At 42.9% G+C, this 24113-nt stretch overlaps 1 protein-coding gene across 5 annotated transcripts in view; it reads left to right on the top strand.

Moving 5' to 3' along the window:
• Nucleotides 1–19598, top strand: part of NFIA (nuclear factor I A) — a 373630-nt gene extending 354032 nt beyond the window's left edge. For 4 of the 5 annotated variants that reach the window (XM_037043745.1, XM_037043736.1, XM_037043766.1 and 1 more), the window contains exon 11: nucleotides 11946–12049. In XM_037043745.1, the coding sequence (XP_036899640.1) occupies nucleotides 11946–11963 (18 nt within the window). In that variant the 3' untranslated portion in view covers nucleotides 11964–12049. Of the gene's footprint in view, nucleotides 1–11945; nucleotides 12074–12342 lie in introns of those variants that run through there. The other variant, XR_005066092.1, reaches the window with a different exon arrangement.
• The last annotated feature ends 4515 nt before the right edge of the window (nucleotides 19599–24113 follow it).

The raw sequence follows: 24113 nt of genomic DNA, 5'->3' as shown, positions 1-24113 counted from the left end.
CGTTTTTTTAATAAACATAATATGAGATCCCTTTTGAGTTGAGAACATTTATCTTCACAGCACTTTTTAACTGAATTTTCAAGGCAGAAAAACGGTGTAAGCAAACTCTAGTTTTTATATTTGAAGAGAATAAATATGCAGTGACCATTTGCACAAAGAGCTGAAAATGATTCTACAGAAATTTGAAGTCACGGCTGTGGAATTCTAGATTATACCTCCAGGATCTGTTACTCTCTTTTTAACTGGAATGTTAAGGCCAAAGCCTTATAGGGAAAATTACAAAGATCCAGTTCTCCTGGCCGCTGCCTTGTCTTTCCTTCTCTCTTTCTTTAACTTTATAGCAGATCTGAGGAAATGTTTAATACTAAGTAGAGCTTGGTGCTGCCCAGCCTCTAAGTCTGAAATGCCTGAGAAAGCAGGACAGATTCCAACCGTAAAACATTCCTTCACCAAGCCTTGGAAACTAGCATACTGAGGCCGGCAGAGTTCAGAGGGAGTACATGTAAATGAGGCTCAGTTATAAACTCCTGACGAGTGTTTTATTTAGTTTAAACCTGAACTTGAACTTGTAAACGTGTTCCTGGAGAACAACATGGAAAGGCTGATGCAGGAGAACAGGAAGGCATATTTTAGCTCGGATAATTCACTTCTTTAAAAAAAAAAAAGACCTTCACGGATGTTTTTAGCTGAACCGCCTTTAGGATAGAAGGAGGTGGCAATCTGCGAAGGTTTTTGTGATTGCAGAATCTGAATGAAAGTTAGTGTGTTTCATTTGATCCTACCACCAGGATCTCCTATCCACAGGGTGACTTCACAAGAGAAAAGAATATTTAAAGAGCCAATGCATGGATAACAGTCATCCAATCTGTAATTAGTTTTATTAATATAAAATAATAAAGGTGTACAACTTTTTTAAATTAGCACCCTGTATATAAGTTCTGAGTTTGTTCTTAAGTCTCAGTTACCAGGAGAGCACGACCAAGTGGGATTTATCTGAGAACAAAGTAACTGATTTTGTTTGCATGCCAGATTTTATAAAACACATCCTTCTATCTGTTTTCAGTAAACTTTGCTTATAAGATCTTCACCATCTCTAATGCCATTACTAAAAAGGTAAAAATGAATTGCTTTTCTTGTGTTAGAAGGATATTACCTCTGTCCAAGCAGCAGAGATCCCTGACAGGGAAACCAAGCCGCTCTGCCCATCACAGGTCCAAATCACTGGTCAGACCCGCCACACAGGCTCTTCACACTGGGATCTTCACCTTCCTGCAGCCGCCCAGCCCGGCCCCACCAAAAACTTCTCACTTACCTCCCCTGGAAATTACTCAGGAAGAATCTAATCGTGTGTAGTAATGAATATTGCTTAGTTTTAAATTTAATCTACAAATTTAGAAGGGAATAAATCTGAACATAAAAAGCTTTTGCTGTTTCAGCATTAAAAAAAATAAAAGTACCATCATGCGAAGCTGCCAGCCCCCACATGTGGCTTTGTTTTGCAAGTCACGTCTTAACGAAGACAAGTTTTGTTGCCATAAAACCCTAAATCCTACCACATTTCCAGAAGGAGGAGGAAAGCCTTGTTCACTGATCCCTGGTTTGTGCTTTTGGGGATGTCACGTGGAGGGGGAATCACTCCACTTTTATCCAGGGTAGTGGGCTCGGAGGAGACCCTGACCTGACCCTGTCCCAGGCCATCCAGATCACCTAAATGCTGCCCTGACTTCAGGCCAGTATTTCAAGCTTTTGTCTTTTAATATAAATTTCCTCTCCCAAATGCTGTGATAACTGGTATATACTGAAGCCTGTTTTGAAGATAAGTTCATCTGGACCCCAGAAGTGACACAGACAAGAATCTAGGTCTCTGACTTGTACCATGGTCAAGCTTACTCGGACCTCGGTGAGGGATGTGAACAGTTTTACCCTGCCAGTATTACATCCACACTGTGAACGAGATGAGGATGACTCCTGGAACCAGTAAAATAAAAAAGCAGGTGCTCCTGGCAGGGAGTGAAAGCTTAGACATGGGGTGTTTCTAGTGCATGTCACAGCAGCCTTGTGGGGTGCCTAGTTCCCAGGGCAGCCAGGGACCAAGCTGGGATGTGAACCAGGGCCCTCACTCACAGCCCAGGGCCAAGTTGAGAGTGTAGTTCCACTCTACTCTCTCTTTTCTCGTGAATCTGAAAACAAAGATTCTACAACTTCCTCCTCGCCCTGTCCACACTCGGCCTCTGTGCCGCGTTTCTTTGACTCAGGACAGAGGCCTTCCATTCCAGCCGCTGAGTGGGCTGGTTGTGGTTGCAGTTGAGTGCGTTCCTCTTCCCTTCCTTTCTTACTGTGATGAATGGAGGAGGGAAGACCGTTGGTTTGTGTGGCCTCTGAGAGCGTAGGGGTCTGCCCTGATTCCTGCAGGTGGCTCAAACACAGGTGGGGAGGGAGGCTGGCCCGAGGAGTGGGGGGAGGCAGGAAATGGGACTGGAAGGGACAGGAGGAAGGACCCCAGACAGCGAGCAGAGGGAGGATCAAAAGGGTAAAAGGCAAAGAGACCTGTGCTCAGGGCTGGCCAGGGAGGCGCCAGCTGGGGTGCAGATGTCCAAAGGTGGCAGATGCCATCCAATGCCTGAAGGGCTCCTTGGCTGAGAAGGTTAGTTTGGGAATTCGTTTCTGGCAGAGTACCAGACCTCCTGTCATTCTATTGCAGGGTGTCTCTGGGAGAATTTTTGAAAGGACTGGACTTTTCACTTTAATATTATTTTTCTCCTTACCTGGCTTTATCTACCTGCCTGTACTATCTGAATGTTAAACCTACACAATAGATTTGCTGTGAACCTGAGTCATGTTTAGAAAGAGCTTTTCAGCTCCGGGGGAAGAGCGGGCGTGGGGCAGCAGTTGGTGGAATGGTTATTATAATGTGGCCACGCTTTGCTGAGCTCCGACCTCCACTCCCACGCCTCCCTTCTTAAACAAGAAAGCTTACCTCCCTGGGCCACCATTGGGCCAGCCCCAAGTGTGACTGTCTGCACTTGTTAGACAACAGGCATTTAATTAAAATTGGAATCTGATGTGCAGGAAACATGCATTTTTCTTCACTTCATGGCTCCCTAGGAGATCATATTCTCTTCCTTCCCTGCTCCCTTCAATTCTCCCTGCTGCCAAAAAACTAAAAAGAAAGACTAACGGAAAGATTATTTTAATGTTGAAAATCAAAAATTACAAAGGGCTAGGCTGCCTTTTTCATTTTTGCCTTTGGGGCAGACATTCGCCAATAATAAAGCCCGTATTGTATCTTCAGACCAGAGGCAACTTTTTTTTATGGCTAACTTCCCATATGGAAAAGGGTTTGTCCCATTTCAGGGCATTAAAATACAGCACTTAATGAATCTGTAACCACAATCTTTCATCTTACCTTTTGTGCAATAAAAAGGGTCACCTGATACCTTCTGATATTTGGTTGGACTTTGTGGAATCAAAAAATACGGGGGAAAAAAGAACAAATAATAAACGCAGGGCCCTAGCGAAAAGCAAGCCTGGAAACCTGCCTGGTCACTGCGTTCTTCCGTGGCAAAGCCACCCAGCGCTCCGTCTGGGCTCCACCCAGAGAATCCGGCAGTGCCCTTGGTCAGGGCCAAGCACCCAGGGGCCCCAGACGATTTCCTCGGGCGTCGTGCCGTCCCCTCGGCCTCCACGCTGCACCTCAGATCTCAAGCAGCTTCCGTGGCGCGGGCTCACTTTAATGGATAGAATCTATTTTTCATGAAAAAGCAGGAAATAAGCTGTCTCTTTCATAAAAAGATTTACAAAATGTAATCATTGTTGAAATCTTCCCTTTGAACTGCCGTGTCCACGGGGGGCTCGGGCTCCCAGAGTCGGGCTTCATTAGAACCCCTCACAGCGGCTCCAGAAGGGCAGGTACACTGGTGGTGCCGCTTTGATGTCTTGAATGAATGAAAGAAAAGCACAATAAAAAAGAGCTGTTGATCAAGCATAAAATACTCTTTAAGCTGACAGAATAGCAGCGTTAACACACCCTAAGCTGCTTTTAGTTTTTCCCTTTTTTCCTCACATTTTCCTGTGCTTTGTGTACAGTGGGGGTTTGTATTTTATAAGAAGTCTCTGATCTATGTAGTATGCCATTCACTAACAAAAACCAAAATAGGATTGTTTCTGTCCCACTTGGTTGCCTGACTACTCCCTGCCTCGCCCCTCCCCTCTCCCCCTCACCCCACGTCCAAGGCGTGCAGTTTCGCCTTGCAAGGGGCGAGGGCCCAAATGCCTTTCATAAACTCCAGCCAACTCCTTTTGTGTGGTTGGTTTCGCCACTCTGATTCTAATGCCGCAATTAAAGACAGATTTTTATTTTCTCAAGAACTTTCTCTTGCAACTGGGGGGAATGGAGCTGACGTAGCTGCTACTTTTAACTAAGAAATTATATCATTAAATATGAGAATGGCAGCTTGTTGAGTGATTACTTTCCAAGAGAACTGGTCGTCCCTAGGTCTCCTGTATACTTTGGGCCTTGTGCACATACTTTTTAAAGTTGGAGAACCCACCTACTCTGGCTTCCTGGTTTTCTAAACTTGCCACTATCCAAATATGAGCTTATTGAATCCAGACGAAACCTGATAAAGTTGTTATCTCCATTTCACCAGGTCTAAAACTGAGACTCGGGAGTGCTAACTCACTAGCCCAGGATCGTTTCACAACTAGTACGTAACAGTGTACTCGTGAAGTGGCGGGGTTTTGTTAACCGGAACTGCAGAGCCCTGGCTTCCACCACTATGCATACAGCCCTCCAGTTGGTCTGCAGAGCGAGTGTGTGTGGGCCAGAGAGCAATTCTGAATTCAGAAGTCTTTGGTTTACATTTGATGAACATAGAAAGGGAGACCAAAAAAAAAATGTACTTGATGGATGGTGAGGCCTACACTAGGGAAGTTGGAATACAGTGAAAGAGGCAGACTTTGGAACAACAGTCAGAATAATTGGATTGTGTGTGTGCTCTCAAGGTCTGGAGGTGCTGGATGGCTTACTGGGTAAAAAAAGATTAGTGTTTTCCCGTCTTGAGGTTTGAACCAAACGGAGGTCTTGGCCGGGAATAGCACGGTCACTCTCCAGGGAGTGGTGGTTTGGACAACTCCTCGGTGCTTGTAGTAAGTAGGCAGCAGTCCATGTTACAAAACCATCGCACATGCTACCGACGCAGTGGGTCACAGTGGGCCCCGCTGCAACAGCTCTTCAGTCGGAACTGCCTGGGGCGGCTTGTGGAAACCTGTGTCTCTCTCGGGAGAGCGCCTGTCATTTGGGGAGACAGGGACATGTGGCATGAGCGCAGAGGTGGCAGAGCTGTGCTGGAAATCATCCATCTGAAGGCTTTGTCAGGGTAACTGACCCCAGGCATTGGGAGCCCCGGAGACAGCTGGTTTCTTCCTTCCTTTCCTTAGTCGACAGTGTTTATTAAGTGCCTATACAGTGCCAGCCACGGGGCAAGAGCCCGGGGATGCCACGTGCACGAAGGTGGTTTTCTTGGGAAGGGAAACAGGTGATTACAGTTCAGTGACTGTGACAGAGGTGAACCTTGGGACAAAGGGTCTAGGGAATGACCCCTTGGAAGAAGGGACTGCTAGTCTGAGAAAGACAGGACTTGCAAGTGTTAACGAAGCCAAGGAGAGGGGTACAGCCAAGGCCCAGCAGGGTGAAGGCATTTGGCTTTGGGGGATCTGGAAGAGGTTTAACACAGCACAAGTGTTGAGTACAAGCGGTGAAAAGATAAGGCCACAAAGGTAAACCTGGCCAATCACAGCCCATTAACATTTTAATAGTTTCCTGTACAATAAACAAGTCTTGGTTTAGCATTATTGAAAACAGACCTTCTTTAATTAACAAAATCAGACAAGAAAAATGACTGCAGAGATCAAAGCCTGGGCCTGACAATATCAATAACTGACACCTGTGTACAGCATGTCACCTTTTAAAGAAGAAACCAGTGTAAAAAAAAAAACTTTGTTCCTCTCACGTGGTGCAGAATGGTCCTCACAACAGTTCTCTGGGTTGAGGGTCACACAGCTAGTTGAAGTCACACAACTAGTCAATGGAAAAAATAGGAGTCAGTCGTAGGTCCCTCAGACACTGGATCCTTAGCCTCATCCATCAACATAAGTTTATAAAGTTCCTACCTGTAAGTTTGTGAGAAAAGCAGGATACCTGGTACCATGCAGGGCACAGAAGTGCGAAATCCAACACCTTCTTTCTAAACAACAGCTCCATAAGAGCAAGTACCGTATTCATTGTACCCTCATCTCCCCATAGTGTATTACATACACAGCACGGAGCACACAGCAGGCACCTAGTACTTGTTGAATGAGTTGGGGCAAATAATGCTCCAAAGTGGTGTATGTTGGTATGAGAAGCTGGAAGTGCACTCAGGGGCCCTGCTCACTTATGTGGTATTGGAAGGAGGCAGGGGAGACGACCAGGCCTCAGGCTGATTTTCCAAGGACAACTCATTTGGACTAAACAGTGGACTTGAGCTCATCCAGACAAGAGCAGGAAGCCAGGACTGACTAACTGCATTGCGGCTCCTCATGAGAGAAGTCAAAATGTTGACCCCAGCCCATGCAGATTTGTTTGGCAGCATGTGTTTCGGTGGCTGGTGGAGAGTCAGGCCTGCTGGGAGGGTGGGGGCACAGGCCTCTCAGGTCCTTTCTGTGTGTGAATGTCCTTAAATAACCCACCTTTGCCTGGAGAAGAAAGCGAAGCGTCACACCCAGTTCTGAATTCCACATTAACAACCTCCTTCCGCAGTGTTCAACTTTGCCCTTGAGGTCTTTTGTTTAACTTTTTAATTTGAAAAACAGAGTCTGCTGCGTCACAATCTGTCCTGTCCTTCCCATCCCCCACCCCCACCCAAAGCACCCTCTCCTTTTTTTTTTTTTTTTGGTTAAAGTGAAATATAGCTATCTCAAACAGTCTTGTATTTCCTTTTCTTTTCTTGCTAAAATATACATCCGGCCCTCTGAGTGAAAAGGGTTTACAACAGGCCTTTTAAAAAGTTGTTATCTGAATGTTTGTTGTTACTACGGAGTTGAGTCCTCAGCCAGCTCTTCGGCAACCTCCCAACCGAAGTGTGGAAAATAGCCTCAGTTTCCTAATTGCTCCCCATGTGTCACAAGAAAGGAAAGTGACAGCCACTGTCAAAGGTACCTACTGCCATTTCAGGCTTCCTGTTTCAGAGGCAGCAGGACAGATTTTTGTTTATGATTCATAAAAACCTGACTACTGTGAGTATTCCAGGATCCGGGCAGAATGGGTTTCAAACTTCCATGGAGCTGTAAATTAAGGGGCGGGAAGTGTGATAAAACTCCTTAGAGAATGGTGGGGGAAAAAAAAAGTCGTGCTGCAATGGTTAAATGAAATTTTATAAGCACATTCAGCGTGGAGCTGTTTTGCATTACATGAGTTGAATACCTTAGAGACGCCACATCTGCAGGCACTTTATTAAATCCTTAGTCAGCACTTTCCAACCTGATGAGATTACTTCTTCATTTGACTGGAGAAAAGGAAAGCTGAGCTCTGGTCCTGGACTGCAGATTTCTTTTGATGTTTCACCTTGAACACCGGCAGAGGACAATTATCCCCTTCCCTCCCCGCCAGCACATCCCAAACTGTAGATATTGTGAATGCAACAGCGCAATTTTGCTTAACTAGAGCCTTTGTGGGAGTGTGGATTTATGGACCTCCGAAACAACTGTAGCTGAATGTCACCGAGGAAAAAAATAGATCAAAGCCCTGTGTTTACTTCCTTAATGTAAGTGTATCGAGATAACATCCTCCTATATTGTATTGTAATATTGGAAGTCACTACAGATAAGGGACAGAGAATCCTTTGTAGTCCATCTGGATACAGCAGGTTAGGTTAAGGGGCTATAAAGTAGGAAGGCAGAAACCTAAGCTTATGTCAGTAAATGGCTGAAGACAATTTTTTGACTCTCCATAAATGAATTTTGTTTAATGCGGCAACATTTTCTTAGTGATACGTGACTCAGCCCCCACAATGTAACAATCTCAGATTGCTTTTATGTTTGTCTTGTATGACCCAAGAAGAAAGTGCTCAGAATTGTTCTTCAAGGAATGTTTTCAAACTTGCACAGCTTACATAATGAATTTCCTAAGAAGCTATCACAAGAGAAAAATGGGTTTTCCCAATCATGCAAGCTTACAGAAATTGAATGGCTTATAAATGTACAATTGCTACACTCATTAAAGTAGAATCAGGAGTGTCTTCAGCAGCAAACTGATCATGAGAAAATTCGGTGGAGTGGATGAATATTTATTATTATTATTACTGCTTATCTGTCATCTCTGCAAATTAATGATTTAATCAAAGAGACCTCATTAAAAAATTCTCTGTGTGGTTCCCCTAACCAACTGGTTTCCCATTCTGGGAAGCTTTGGTCAAGTAGCTGGGTTAATAGTCATGAAGATTAGTGTGGTGGTGAAATAAGTACTAATGGTCAAACTACAGGAGTGAAAAAGAATAAGAATAGGTTTTGGTTTGGGCCTGAAAGGGTTAATTAAGTTTTTTCACGGGTTATTAAAGACCCCCAACCCCAGCCTTCAGGAGTCATATTGACGCCCCACCCCAGGGTCACTCACTCCTCTATTGACATGTTGCTGGTCTGAGCACAATAGCGTTCTGTGTCTGCAAATCATTGCTAAAATCATCTCAGGAAAAAAAAGTTTGAAAGCTTTAACGTTAGACAAAAGCCCAAGAGCTGCAGTGCGCAGCTCAAAAACCCGGAGTCAGCAACTTCTATTGATTAAAAACTAACCTTTAAAGTAACTCTGAGAGTGTGTGGTTAGCATTTAAATTTAAACATGTCATGAGTTGATTTGTGTTACTGAATACCAACTCAAAAGGAGTAACATTCACATCGCGTTTTTTTTCCTAATTCCCTTAAGCAGCTAAAGTATTTCATGAAATGTCAATAGGGCAAAAAGAAAAAGGGGAGGGAGGGGGGCCGCTGCTGGGCCTTGTAGTTTTCTTTCCCATGCAAATATTCACCCCCCCCCAAAGAAAAGTGTGGAGAGTGAAACACAATAATTAGTCCTTTGTCTAACTTTCCCAAGTGCCAGAGAAAGACAGATTAATTAAATATACAACAGTGTTGGTTTTTGGAGTGGGGGTCTTGCTTGCTGTGTAGGTCATAAATTAGGCAGAATAAATACTTCAATGTGTTTGCAGTGGGCCTGCTACGTCAGAGCCACTGGAAGGTTGGTGGGAGGAGAGCAGAGGGTTTCTTGCTAATGATAGTCACGTCTGGGTCTGTCTGGTTGCTCTTAGCAACCAGACATGATGTAACACCAGGATGAACTTGAACTTGGGGGACTTGAAAAGAGAACAATAGACCAGAGCAATCAATAAAGCCTATTTCAGTGAAGGATTACAGAGCTGCTCTGGGGTAACCTTGTCGGCAAGGCACACTGAATAGTAAGATGTGTGAAGAAACTTTTTTTTTTCTGCTTTGCTTTTTAAGAGAAGTGCAGAGGCACTGCAGATTTTTGTAGTGCGCTGAGGTTGTGTCCAGAAGCTGTTGTATGGAAAACTGCTCCCCCTGCTGACTCACTGGGTCCCCAGGCCTTTGCTTCAAGAACGACCAACGCATTGTCAGATTTAAGTCCGAAATTTCACAACTGCTTTAGGAAGTGTGAAAACCGAAATTGTACGCGTTATTCGTGACGCCCAAAGTTTGAGACAGTGTCGTTAAAGAGAGAACTCGGCTCTCAGGCGGATTGGACTCAGCTCTTCAGAAGGCCTGCTAAAAATACAGTTTGGAGTTTGCTTCCTCTCTCTTCTTCTCCTTCTTTCTTTTGTCCAGTTAGATTTAGGCCGTGCGCCTGTTCCAGGATGATTTCCTTTCAGGACACAAGACACTTTATTGTCTTCTTCAGAGCGTGTGGTCAAAGAATAACATCTGAAAAGTATACAAGATGAGCAGTTTTTGGTTTAAGTTTAGGTATTTTCAAGTCCTCTGGAAATCAAAGGTGGCTTCTGTGACCAGGAAATCTTACACCCACCTCCAGGTAGTATCATTTTGCCATTTATCCCAGGGACCAAATGAGCCCTTACCTAACCTAACTGAATCTCTAGCATAAGAGTGAGTCTTCATGGACTGAATCAACCCAAGGGTAACCCCTTCTGGGTACCGTCAACTCACAGATTTTAGAAGCATTCACTTTTGCTAGAAGTTGATGATTTTTCTGTGAATAATGATAAATGTGGTAGGTTTGACGGTGTATCTCTAGAGAAACGTTGGCAAAGCCATGTACCTTTTTATTTCACTTGAGAAACTGACTCTGATATTAAACCATAATTGGTCACTTTGTTTAGTAAACAGAGAAAGCTATGCCAGCATATAAATTGAGGTATAACCGGACCATTGCCCCAAACTAACTACCTAAGATTTATGAAAGGAAATGTGAACTGGGCCCAGCAGGCATATGGAAGGCTCTAAATAACTTTTGAATGAGCAAAAACATGAACAAGGGCTTTTTCCCTTGGCACATCAGGGCAGCTAATAGGGTGAAATGTTGCTACCACTTGATTATTAGATGTCATTTTTGAAAACATTGTTTTAGAAATGTTGAGCTGAAAAGGAGTCTTTTACATCCTAAAATCTACCACACGCACATATAAGAAAACATATACGAGAGACACTGTGACTTGTCCAAAACGGGCCGGGACTCTTGGTACCTACTTTTTCCACTTTACTTATTCTTGTATCACTATTCTTCTTCTTCTTCTTCTTTTTTTGCAATTACAGTTTACCTTCTATAGTGTTTTGTATTGGTTCCAGGAGCACAGCATAATGGTGAGACAGTCATATGCTTTACAAAGTGTTCCCCCGGTATTTCCAGTACCCGCCTGGCACCATCCATAGTTATTACAATATTATCAACTATATGCCTAAGCTGTACTTCACATCCTGTGACTGTTTTGTAACTACCAATTTGTACTTCTTACTTCCTTCAGCTTCTTCACCCAGCGCCCCAACCCCCTCCCCTCTGGCACCCACCGGTCTGCTCTCTATGTCTATGAGTTTGTTTCAATTTTGTCTGTTCACTTAGTTTATTCTTTAGATTGCACATGTGAGTGAAATCATGTGTTATTTGTCTCTGACTGACTTAATTTCACTGCGCTTTACACTGTCTAGGTCCATCTCCACTGTCAGAAGTGGTGAGATTTCACTCTTTTTATGTCCGACCAATATTCCATTGTATATACATACCACTGCTTTTTCATCGACTTCTCTATTGATAGGTTCTCGGGTTGCTCCCATGTCTTGGCTGTTGCAGATAATGCAGCAGGGAACACAGGGGTTCGTAAAGGAGTCCATTATTCTTATATCACTGTTAACTATCGGTGCCCCTTAAGAGAACGTGGCTATCACATCCTCAGGGCCTACATCTTATTGAACAGGAATGCTGTGAAAATCATCAAAGTCGACTCTAGCACGTGACACCTCTCCCCTCACCCGTTCTTCATTCAGTTCACTCTTCCTTGTCGAGAACCGGCCATTGTAGGCACTGCACCGGGCCCTGAAGATTCACTGAAGAACAAGATGCTCCCGTTTCCTGCCCTCCTACAGCAGTCCTTGCCAAACTCTAAATAAAGCCTGTAATGTATTTCAAGCGGACACGCGCGCTTCGTTTTGTAAGGCACACTCAGAATGCTACCAACCGCCAATGAAGACACTGAATTGCAATTTTAGAGGGGTAACATCAGTGTCAGTGTCTCAAAATTCCCTGCCGTCGGTCATTCCTTTACTGTTCCCTGCAAATCCCCCTATGATCCCTACCATAGACCTGATTTCATAATTGGAAGGACAACTTCTAAATATCTCATTTCCTAAATTATGCCACTAATTGCACTTTTTCTCTTCTCTTCCAGTCCTGGTACCTGGGATAAAAGTCTCAGCGTCCCACCATCCACCAGACAGACCACCTGACCCCTTCTCAACTCTGTAACATGGACGCATCCTCAACCCAGCGCGGTTACAACTTCACTGTCAGTGGAAGGGNCGGTCATTCCTTTACTGTTCCCTGCAAATCCCCCTATTATCCCTACCATAGACCTGATTTCATAATTGGAAGGACAACTTCTAAATATCTTATTTCCTAAATTATGCCACTAATTGCACTTTTTCTCTTCTCTTCCAGTCCTGGTACCTGGGATAAAAGTCTCAGCGTCCCACCATCCACCAGACAGACCACCTGACCCCTTCTCAACTCTGTAACATGGACGCATCCTCAACCCAGCGCGGTTACAACTTCACTGTCAGTGGAAGGGGAGAATCAAATCAACTTGTACATGGAAACAGCAAGCATTATGGTCAAACAGCAAAGGCCATAACCTTTTGGGATTTTTTTTTTAAACTACTCTAGGGACTGTTGTAATTTTCTCATATGGTGCTGGAAATGGCTGGGCTTTGTAATATTTGAAGTGTTTTCGTGGTAGCGTGAGCATTAGATGATGTGGCTGGAGGAGATCTGCCCCCTTGCTCACTGACTTCCGCTGTAACACACTTTCCTTACGGAGCCTAGCTGTTTCACAGTATTTCATGAATTTACCCACACAGGTGTGAACCTCCTTGAGCAATCAAGAGGCACATGGAGAACTAAATCTTTTGTAGTAGCTGAGATCTGCAATATATAACTGACGGGACAGTCAAAGGGCAATGTTTTTCTGTAACATATTGGAAAAAGAAAATGCAGTTATGTTCCTTTTTTATTTTTTCTTTTGGCTTGGTTTGGTTCAGCGGTCAGCAGTTCAATCTATAACGTGGCCCTCAAGGACAGTGAACCCACTCACGTTGCAGAGCGATTCCGAAAATGGCAAACTACTACTACTACTATTCAGTTTTTTAAAAGTTTTGAAATGCTGCACTTACATTGAGAAAAAAACATTTTTTCAACAATTTCAACAATGACACAAATTCACATGGAAATGGGGAAGATGGTCTGTTTTGACAGAAACTGACAGGAATCAATCAAAACAATCGAATTTTGAATTGAGTAAAGTGCAATTTCATTGGATAGCTAAATATCTTTGTAAGATAGAGATTGTTGAAAATTCTATTTTTGTTTTTCAAGTCCTTCCACCCCAGGACTCTAAATTATCGGGGTAAAAAACAGCCTTGCAAGAAAAAAGGGGAGCTATTTTTGCTTTTTATGTTTTTTATTGTTAAACTTGTATCCCTTTAAAAACTGAAGGAAAATTTAAAAAAAAACAAAAAAACAAATCTAATGGTGCTTTTACCACAATATGTTAACTACATTAAATGCTAATTAATTATTTTCTGTTATCAAAGCACATAACTAAAATGAAATCATGGTATCTGTTAATTTTATAAGCTAGAAGTCACTATAATGGATTATGCCAATTCTGAAAAAATTTACATGTGTCCGACAACATAGGATTTATCAATTATCAGACACTTCATTGTACCAGAGATTGTCCAGAAATTTTAAAGACCTTTGCACCCCTGAACTGGGCTATGGGGAAAAAATAATAATGATAATAATAATAATAATAATAATAATAATGAAACCAATACTGACACAAATGCTGGTGCCCACTCAGATCAAGGGTACTTGTTAGGGAAAAAAGTTTGCACCCCCAAATGTCCTGTATCTTATGTAAAAAAAAAAAAGACAAAAAATAGGAAAAAAATAACAAAAAAAAGTGCAAGTGATTTTTCTACCAGACAGTGAAGCACCCCTTTGCTTCCCATGCAACTTCGAGATTTCCTATACTATACATATATATACGTTCTGGTTGGCGAGCCCTGCTGATCAGAGAAAGTCTCTGCATGTTCTAGTGTTAGTAACTAATTTTTATATAGTTAATGTAGCATAAAGTAGAGTGCATTAAGACACAATATTGTAATCCCTCCTCTAGGCACTTGCCTTTAAACTATGTTTCCAGCCCTTCAGAAGGGCTCTACTGCTGTCCTATACAATCAAGTAACTGAAATTCTTGGGAAGACACTTTGCTCCTCATCTTTCCCCCCAGACAATGTTGTTTTGTTTTGTTTTTTTTCCTTAATTTGCACGAAAACAAAAATTCCATATCAATGTGCCTTGCCCTGGATAGCGATTATTTGTGGAATTGTTGCACATGCTCCTCTATGGAAAGGGGTTTTTCCCTAGTCAAGCATTTGGAGACACTTTTTTGTAAATGTGACTTTTATGTCAGCCATTGTCAGTTTCAGCATCTAGAACTAAGTAGGAAGGTAGTCGTTCCGCAGGTAGGAGTAGGTCTTTATTGTCCTCTGTGGTCAGTGGCCGTGCTATTCTGAGATCTGTAGATGCTTAGAATATCAGTGTTTTGGATGTTGCTGCATTTTACAATTTATTTGGAGTCTTCCTTTATTCCCCCCCCCCGCCCCCAGATATATGAAAATATGCAATACCTGCTTATATCGTGTAGAGAAGCTTAGCGATGATTCGTTTTTCCTTTATTTTTTTTATTTGACCAAAGTCGGTGCTGCACTTGATGCAGTGTGTTTTAGGTGTTTGTCTTTGTACCTTTTTTGTGATTTTTGAATGCACGTGCGCAGGAAGGGCTCCTCTTAGAGAAGCAGTCAAACTGTGAAGCACTAAGCTGACCCTGCTTCAAGCAATTTTGTTTTTACAACTGTTCCTTTCACAAGCAAGCCTTAAAAAAAAAAAGACAACTTCCTTTTTCTTCAGCTCCCACACCCCATTTTTCTTAGCAGACTGCAGTCAATCCACATTCAATAAAAAGTATATAATGCCCATTTTTATATGCACGTTTTTAAACTTCCAAGTTCTGAAAATTGTTTACTGGTTATCTCTATTTAAGGAAAAAAAAATAAAATAAAACATTTTGGATTTTCATATGTGTCTGATAAGTGGTTGAATAGTCGTTTGGCGCTCTTGTATGGTGTGATTGTCAGTATATGGTGTCACTTCCTATAGCCAGCCAGCATACTTTGCCTTCCCCTATAGCACTTAGCTGGGCATTACTTTATTATGACATATGTGCACTAAAAAAAAAAAGAAAAAAGGAAAAAAAAGAAAAAATCGCAGCTTTCAGTGCTTCACAGTGAAGGGAAAAAGCCTAGACAAACATTTTGTCAGAACCTTGCGATAAGCCAAGGTATTACCAGTAAATTGGTTGTATATACAGTAAAATTGCACCCTTTTTTTAAAACAAAACAAACTAAGCAATAGTTTGGGCAGTTTTAGTTGTTTTTAGTGAGCATGTTGTAGTCATGACTGCAAAGAGAGAGAATAAACTGCCCACTCAGAAGATATGTAATTTGTATTGTTGTATAGTTTTATTGATTACACTGATTTATTCTACCCTATTTTATAATGCAGGACTTTTGTAATGTTGTTTAAATGAGGAAAATTTCTGTCAAAATTAGCCTAGTGAAACTTCCAATTGTTCTTTATAAAGGCAGCGTTCATAGAATTGCTTTTCTTTCTCCCCCACGCCCCCTTTGGGAACTGGATTTAAGTTTAAAACTTTCCTGTTTCCTTTTTTTTGTAAGTATTTAAATACAGTTATTTTTTTCTCTCAATGGTATAGCATATTCCTATGCTTGAGAAGTATAGGTCTACTGAAAAACCATTGTAAATGGACGTTACAGGTATGCTGTATTTTTGAAGGTATTTTGTTGTATTAAGTTTGATGAAGCTAAAATTAGGGAACTCTGAACAGATTTGCAGGAAAAAAAATGTTTTAAAGGCTTTAAAACATTAGGGAGGCAGTCTAGGGTGATAACGAACAGGGGTTAAGTATTAAATACACTAAGTTACATTTTTGTTCATGTTTCATTGTCCAGAAGGCAGCAGGAAACTGTAGTTCAATGGCGATCAAGCAGGAAAAAAAGAAACACCAACCACCCAAGTGTTCGCCTTTTGAGGGTAGAAGCCAAGCGGAGAAGTTTGAGGAAGTTGGGTACCTGGGGCGTGTAGACTGACAGGCTGAGCGCTAGCAGCATTTGAAGGCCCAGCCCTAGATTCTTAGACACATTTGAATTTTTTCTCTTCCGTCAAACGGCATTAAAAATATTGGCAAAAATAAGTTCCTCAAGTCACTCTCCATGTTTTTTCCTTAGGGATCTGAAGTCAGAGGCACAAACACTAAATCTTATCATTTTCCTATATACTTTTTACTTCTGGCCCATCCCCCACCACTAAAATGCTCCTTTTCTGATCACTCACAGGCAAGAGGCCCTCTCCCTAAGGCCACTCTCTCCATCCCAGAGCCTTTCTCTTCCCTTGGAGGTTCAAACTGATGCTTCCATTTCTTTACATCCTGGCACGAACAGTTAGTTATATTCAGCGTCAGCTTCTCCCCACCCCACCCCCAGCCAGGCGTGGGCTGCTGGGCGAGCCAGCAGGTACACTTCCCCACGCTTGTATGCTCCCCTCTCCGACTGTCCAAGCGGAGAGGAACCCAGACTTCCCAGAATCATGGCACCCAGTCAGCCCCCGGGGAATATGCAACACCCATCTCCACACGCTGGTCTTTTCAACCCTTTATCCCCATATGCTTCGCATTCTGTAGTAACAGTGTCACAAAGTATTGACGAAATCTGGATTAAGAAAAACACTTCTTCCATGTGATTTTTTTTTTTTGCGGGGGGGAGGGATTTCTAAGACTGTCATTTAATGTACTTTGTATCACGTCTCTGGAAATATCTTTTCTGTCCATGGTGGTGGTGGTGGTGGTGGTGATGGTGGTTCCTTTCTCTCTCTCTCTCTCTTTCTATCTCTATCTCAGTCTTTCTTTCTTTCTTCTTTTTTTCCTTTTGCTTTCCCTGGTAGCAGGCCTCCACAGAACAAATCTAAAACACACTGGCATGGTAAGGTAAGGAGAGCTTCAGTGGCACCTCACCACCACCCTCCGAGATCTGTCCTCGGACGGTCTCAGAAAGCCGCACTGCCCGCCGCAGAGCTTTCATTCAAATCGGCTTCCGAGGCCCGCTTCGTCCTGAAGTCAATGCATGTATTTACTGTCTGACAGTAAACCCGCTCTGCCTTCTCCACGTCCAAGGCTGTGCATTCGTCTAATTAGTGTCGTGTATGTTTTCCTTTCATTTTTTCCCAATAAAAAAGCGGTGGGATGAAAATTGCTTTGATATATAGCAGGTAACATTGAAGCTATTCCATAGCACTTAACTGTAGTGAATACTGTGTCACCAATTCTGAAATCAATTTAATGTTTAATGCAAATCCATTACATGGTGCTATTACAGGCTGACAAAATGATTTACACAAATGTGACAACTTGGGCTCAATTCACTCTGCTTTCCAACAGTGTAAATGCATAGCAGTGTTTATCTGCATGAGAACTATGCACTAATCTATCTGAAGAAAAAACTATATCAACTTTGGTATCTACTTTCCGTTTACTTCAATCCTTGCCTTTTTGGTCATTGTTATAATGCCAGCTTTAGGACAGAAAGAATTATAAGAAAACCAGCATAATACCTGATATATTAAAATGTAGTGCCTGTGAAATCTGTATTATATTGCTCTTCTGAAGTAAGATTTTTCTACACCGGTAGCCTTCACTGTCTGTCAGTCAGGCCCTTCTGGCATAGGTGATGTAAAATAACCGTACACTATTAATGCATGCTATTCCATAATGCTTAGTGAGCTGTATGAATATTACTCAAAGTTACGTTAGTCTTTTTTTCTGACTTGGTTCTTGTCAGCTAGGTTTAAAGGTATTTCACTGAGAACGCAAATTCTGTCTTTTCTTGATTTCGACTGTTTTCAGTATTTTGGAGGTATACATTTACTTAAATTCAGTATTACTTGTGTTTTGTTTTTGTTTTTGTTTTTTTGTTTTCTTTTTCTTTCCTAGGGGACAAGCATGGGTGTTTGATTTCAGAAATCAGGCCCTGGCAAGACTTTTGTCTAAAAACCACCGTTTGAATTTCAAGAACTCTCCTACAAAGACACTCTGAGAACATTTCTAGGAGAGGGACGTTTTTCTTGACCCTCACCTGGAGCTATGCGATCCTGAAGGGTTTTCCTGATGGACAAGGTTCAGCCAGGTACCCATGCTTGAGCCGTCTTCGCACCAGACTTCCTCATGTGAAAAGAAAAAAAATGAAAAAAAAATCTTTGAGAAATCACTTGGCTATTTAGTTTCATGCACAGTTACAATATTTTCTTCAAAAATAAAACTCTGTACAAACTTTGGGCCCGATTCATAGAAAAAAAGAAATTTGCTATTAACACGGGATTTTTTAAATATAGTTTTTTGGTCTAAATTTGAAACTACTTTCCAAATTAACTAAATTTCATCTCTTTTTCTCCCCTAAACCACCACCCATCTGCATTTTCTGCCCTGATGGGTTACAAAACCAGATCAGGGAGTCAGGGGGACCAGACACCGGAAATGGTCAGAAAGATCAGGGTAACCACCTGCAGCTGAACGCAATGAGCGCAGGGTGTCGGGGCAGGGCCCGCCTGTATGCCTGCATCACCAGGTTCACACGCGGGCTCCGTGCACTGTTTAATTCGAAAGGTGTACTTTCCAAAGTGTGACTGGGCCACCAGGATGTGTGGTTGGAACGCCACCTCTAATCCAGCTGGAGCACCTTCCTGGTGGAAAACAGTCTCCAGAACCTGCTGTGTGGGCTTTTGTATCTTCATGAAGGTTCTAAGGACAGATCATGTCCAACAGATTGTGCTGTTGTACCTGGTGTTTTGATGCTCAGCTTCTCAAAATGACAGAAGCTGTTTTCCCCATTGATTCTATTTGTTATTTTATATTTTTTATTATTATTTTAGTAGTAGTCCAAAAATTAGCCCTTTTTTTTTTTTTTTTTTTTACATTTCAACCCATGGTCTCAAGGCCACTGGCTACCTAGGGATAGAGGTTTGAGAGCGCTGCCACCCTCTATCCCTGGTCTCTATCTAGTCTCTCTCCCTGGTCCCAGGGCAGCCCCTCTGCCCAGCAGAGGCGCTTGGCCGGGTCACCACTGCGATACTCAGCAGACCTAGAGCCAGAGCTCATCAGGTTCTGGGAGGTCCTTAAAGCAGCTTTTCAAAGGATACAGGCTCCCCCTGCCCCACAGCCCTGGCCTCTTACCCACAGCAAAGGACACTGAGGACTTTTCCTGCCACCCTTGGAAATCTGTCCATTCCAGATACCTCGGTTTTACATTTCAAATTGGTGGGGAAGGGGTTGAACATTTCCAATGATAAGAGATCTGTTGTGAAACCAAACAGTCCCGTGTTAATAACTTGGTTTGGCATCTGGTTTTATGAGCCGGGCCCCCTGTGCCTCTAGATTACTTGTATTGACTCTCATAGTTAGCCTTTTAGTTTTACTGTGTTCTGTGAAAATTTGTAATTGGTTGAGAATCACTGTGGGCGTCCATTCTTATTCAACTAAATCTCCACAGGTTTTTGAGCTGGTGTGGATTAGTTTAACTCTTGTATTCAACCATTAGTGCTACCACCTTCTCACATTACAATACAATTACTGGAAGCAAGTACTGCATTTCCTATGCAACAAAAAAGGAAAAATAAAAAATTGCTAATGCTATGGAAACTGTGTCATCCTTTGCTTTAAGTCATGCCTGGGCGGCTGTATTCAAGCGCTGGTTATGGGCCTGGGTCGGAGGTTCCCCTGAAGATGGTCTTCCTGCACCGTGGAATTTGTGCTGTCCTCAATGGATGCCAGACACACCACACCCTTCCCAGAATTCTATCAGGCAATAATGTTAGAATAATGTTTTTCTCCTACTTAGACAAATATGGGGCTTAACACTCACTTAGTGCTTGGTGTGTGCCTGATATTGTTCCAAGTGCTTTAGATACCGTATCAGTTAAGGCCCAGTCAGGAGTCACCCATGAACCCAGTAGGTTTTCAGGAGGGGGCTCTGAAGTTGCCCAGATATGAATAACTATAGGGTACAGCCAGCATCCCTGGAGCAGGGGGAGCAAAAGGGAAAGGCTGGGTTATCGGGATCTAGGTGCTCTAAGGAGGGACCCCACACAGCTGGTACTTGGATCACTACTGAGAGGGATCACCATGAGTGTGGGGGGCACCAGCCAGCTGGAGCACAGACCTTGGAGAGGCTGTGGGGGGAGGCTGATGCTGGGACCCGGGAGAGGGACACAGCCAACAGGATTAGTACTGAGGAAACAGGCAGGATGGGTGCTGGGAGGGCTCAAGGGAGATGGAGGCTGTTTCATTAGCCTTCACAGCTGCCACGCTGCAGACAGTAAATGACCCTGGAGAGAAGTCCCTTCTCTCCTGTCCCTCTCTCTTGAGGCTTCTTCTGGGGCTCCAACTGGCTAGGTGTAACTGTAGCCACCGGGTGAGGAAGTCTGGAAAAGGTGGTGAGAAAACTACTGGCCTACAGAACACTATGTGGAAGGACGGCTTGGAGACTAGAGACAATAAGTAAACCGCACATTTGTCTTAATCCATTTGATCTTCACAACCACCCTGTGAAATGCGGAAACTAAGGCAGAGTTTAATTTTACTCAAGGTCATCCAACAAATAAATGACAGGTGGGATTCTAATCTAAGAAGTCTGGTTCTAAATCCCATCCCATAATCACTACAATGAGTTGACTCAATTACTTATTTAACTAGTATTTTTGAGTACCTATTCATGTGCCAAAGAGTGTGCCAAGGGTTAGCGACAGTGAGTAAACAAAGACTGGCAAACTATTCTTGTGAACTGTGCAGACGGGTGGGTGGAAGCATTTTTGAAATAAAAAGCAGCACAGGAAAGCATGGAGTTGTGATGAGCTCTCTAAAGGATGCACCTTGCCATGAAACCTGGGGAGACCATGAGGACAGACAGAAATTAGCCAGGCATGTGGGGAGGGAGGGGCGTGACGGAGGGTAGAGGAGAATGTTCTGGGCAGAGGGAACAGCCTGTACAAGGAGCCTGTGGTTGACTGGAGCTTGCTGCCTCTGAGGGACTGAAAGAAGGCCTGTTTGAATGAAGAGGAGAAAAGGAGAGGAAATACGATACATGATGAAGCTGACATTTAGGTCCAGGAATTGCAGGGCCTTGCAGTGTCTTAGGGACTTTTGTTCTACCCCTCAAAGCATCATGAGACATGTATGAGGCCAGATTGAAGCTGTGTGCGACCCAAATAAGCCTAAAATCTCAGCAGCTTCCAACAATAAAGGTTTCCATCTTATTTTGCATGTCAGTAAAGGGTTGCCTGGGGCCTTTATACAGAATCCCCTCACTAGACCCTGGGTGAAAAGCAGCTACCCTGGCTGGAGAGGGAACTTGGGAGCACAGCAACCTTGAATAATGCCACCTGAACCGACAGGCACTCCTTCCATTCAGAGCTTGTCTGTGGCCACGTCTTGGTTCAACAGGGCCAGGAAGGATAATGCTCCTGGGGGGAGGCTAGCGCACATTATTCCAGATTCACCTGAGGACAGCAGGCAAAGGTGGGCGGTGTGCAGACAGGCTGAGTGGTGTGGCCCGAGGGAACGCCACCGCGCAGAGAGGATGTGTGCCTGAACTGTGGTGCTGTGCCGGGATGGGGGAGAAGTGGGCAGATCGGAGAGATTAATAGGGATATCAACAGCTGCTGTATATTGAGCTCTTGTATGTGCCAAGTGCTATAGGTGATTTATCCCATTAAAAGAGATATTTTCTTTCTTATTAGCTCAGCTCTCAGAAAGGTATAGTCAGTCCTCAAATCCCATTTCTGACTCAAGTGAATAGACCAATTTCATACAACCATGTCTTAAAACTTACAGTTTCTTAGGCAGAATCAGTGACTAACTTTCCGTTATTACTCTGGCCAGGAGTAGGTATTTTGGTCATTACTATTTGGAGTTAAGAAATCAGAATGAAAGTCAGTCAACACCACTCCTTTATTGTCATATTCTAGACAGGTTACATTTGAGTACAGCACTCAGGGGTGAAGGCGATATAATCAAAAACACAGACTCAGGAGCAAGGCTCCTAGGTTGAAAGTTGAATCTGTACTTTATTAGCTCTGTGGTGTCAGGAAGTGCCTCAGTTTCCCCTTTGGAAATAATAATAGCAGCACCAGACTGCCTCACTCTGGTGAGTATTTGATGAATTAACGTCTATGAAGTAGTTAGCAAGGGCACGTGTTAGATGCTACATCAATGCCACAACAAAAAATTAAGCTGCTCCAAACTGCAGAGCTAAGGCATTCTTTCAGGGCACTGATGGCATAAGCCTTCTTACTTGTCATTTCCAGGCTTTTATTTGGGTGGATTCAGAAAAAAAAAACCTCAGCCAACACCTGCATCAACTGAGTGGGGAGAAGTAGCATAAAAAAGAGAAACAAGTGGAAGGCTCGTGGACAGACACACTCCTTGGTTTCTTATATCCTCTCTGTAAAATGGGAATAGCGACAGGATCTACCTTATGAGATCATGAAGACGGTTATATAAATTACTGTGTGTAGACCATCCAGCACAACATTAACCACATAACAACTATCATTATTTGCCCCCCTGGCCTGATGCATTTAGTGCATCTCCAAGGAGAGGAACCTGGCAGGCGATATTGTATAGGGGGAACAAGCCAGGGTCTAAGACCAGAGGACTTGGGTGTGAGACCCGCTTCCACCATTTATTGGCCGTATGTGATTTTTTTTTTAAAAAGGTATTACACCTCTCTGAGTCTCAGTTGAGAGAGAGGCCTAAATGGCTCAAGGAACCTGAATGAGAATGTGGTGGAAGCACAATCCCAAGCCGCAGGCACTAAACTCGATAGATTAGAACCCCACCTGGCTGTGGTTCCTATTTCCCTCAACAGTGTTAACAGCCAGGGAAACATGCTCATCGGGCAGGGAAGGAGGCCCAAAGAGGTGGTGCTAGTCGTCATTTTAACCCTTCAAGTCCTGGCTCTTCGGTACAGACATGGCCAAGCCGCGGAGGCCTTACTGTCTTCAGGGAGAAGCAGGGCTTCCCTTGACCTGTGAGGAATGAAATGGCTTCTATTCGCCTCAGAACCACACCCGTTCTACCTTTGCTTTCCATTGGGTTTGGATTTCAAGTTCATGACAGGGGTCCTGGGGAAACAAACAAAACAATATATGTATTTCTACTATCACATTTAATTAAACATTAAAAAATTTATTATGGAAAAATACCCTGGGTCAATATTCAACAAAGGGGGCAGTAACATAAAGTGGAATAAAAACACCCTCTTCAACAAATGGTGTTGGGAGAACTAGACAGTTATGTGCAAAAAAATGAAACTCGAGCACCAACTTACACCATACTCAAAAAAAAATTCAAGGTGGATAAAAAACTTAAATATAAGCCATGACACCATTAAAGTCCTAGAGGAGAACATTGGCAGGAAAATATCAGATATTTCACACAGCAACATTTTTACTGATACGTCCCCTAGAGCAAGGGACATAAAGGAAAGAATAAACAAATGAGATCTCATCAAAATAAAAAGCTTCTGCATGGCTAAAGAAAACAGTGTTAAAATAAAAAGAGAACCAGTGTGGGAAAATATACTTGCCAATGATACCTGAGACAAGGGTTTAATCTCCAAAATACATAAAGAACTTACATGACTCGACTCTAAGAAGACAAGCAACCCAATTAAAAATGGGCAAAGGACTTGAACAGATATTTCTCCAAGGAGGACATACAGAGGATCCAGAGACACATGAAAAGATGCTCAATATCGCTAGCTATCAGAGAGATGCAAATTAAAACCACAATGAGATACCACTTTACACCAGTCAGAATGGCTATCATAAACAAAGCAACAAACAACAAGTGTTGGAGAGGTTGGGGAGAAAAAGGAACCCTAGTTCACTGTTGGTGGGATTGCAGACTGGTACAACCACTATGGAAAACAGTATGGAATTTTCTAAGAAAACTAAAAATAGATTTGCCTTTTGACCCAGAAATTCCACTGCTGGGATTATACCCTAAGAACCCTGAAACACCAATCCAAAAGAACCTATGCACCCCAAAGTTCATAGCAGCACAATTTACAATAGCCAAGTGCTGGAAGCAACCTAGGTGCCCACCAGTAAATGGATGGATCAAAAAACTATGGTACATTTACACAAT

Source organism: Sturnira hondurensis, unplaced genomic scaffold (genome assembly GCF_014824575.4).
Source record: "Sturnira hondurensis isolate 20B ecotype Veracruz unplaced genomic scaffold, ASM1482457v3 Scaffold0000648, whole genome shotgun sequence".
NCBI classification, from domain to species: domain Eukaryota; kingdom Metazoa; phylum Chordata; class Mammalia; order Chiroptera; family Phyllostomidae; genus Sturnira; species Sturnira hondurensis.
The sequence above is the reverse complement of the archived record's forward strand: the minus strand, read 5'-3'. Positions and strand labels throughout refer to the sequence as shown.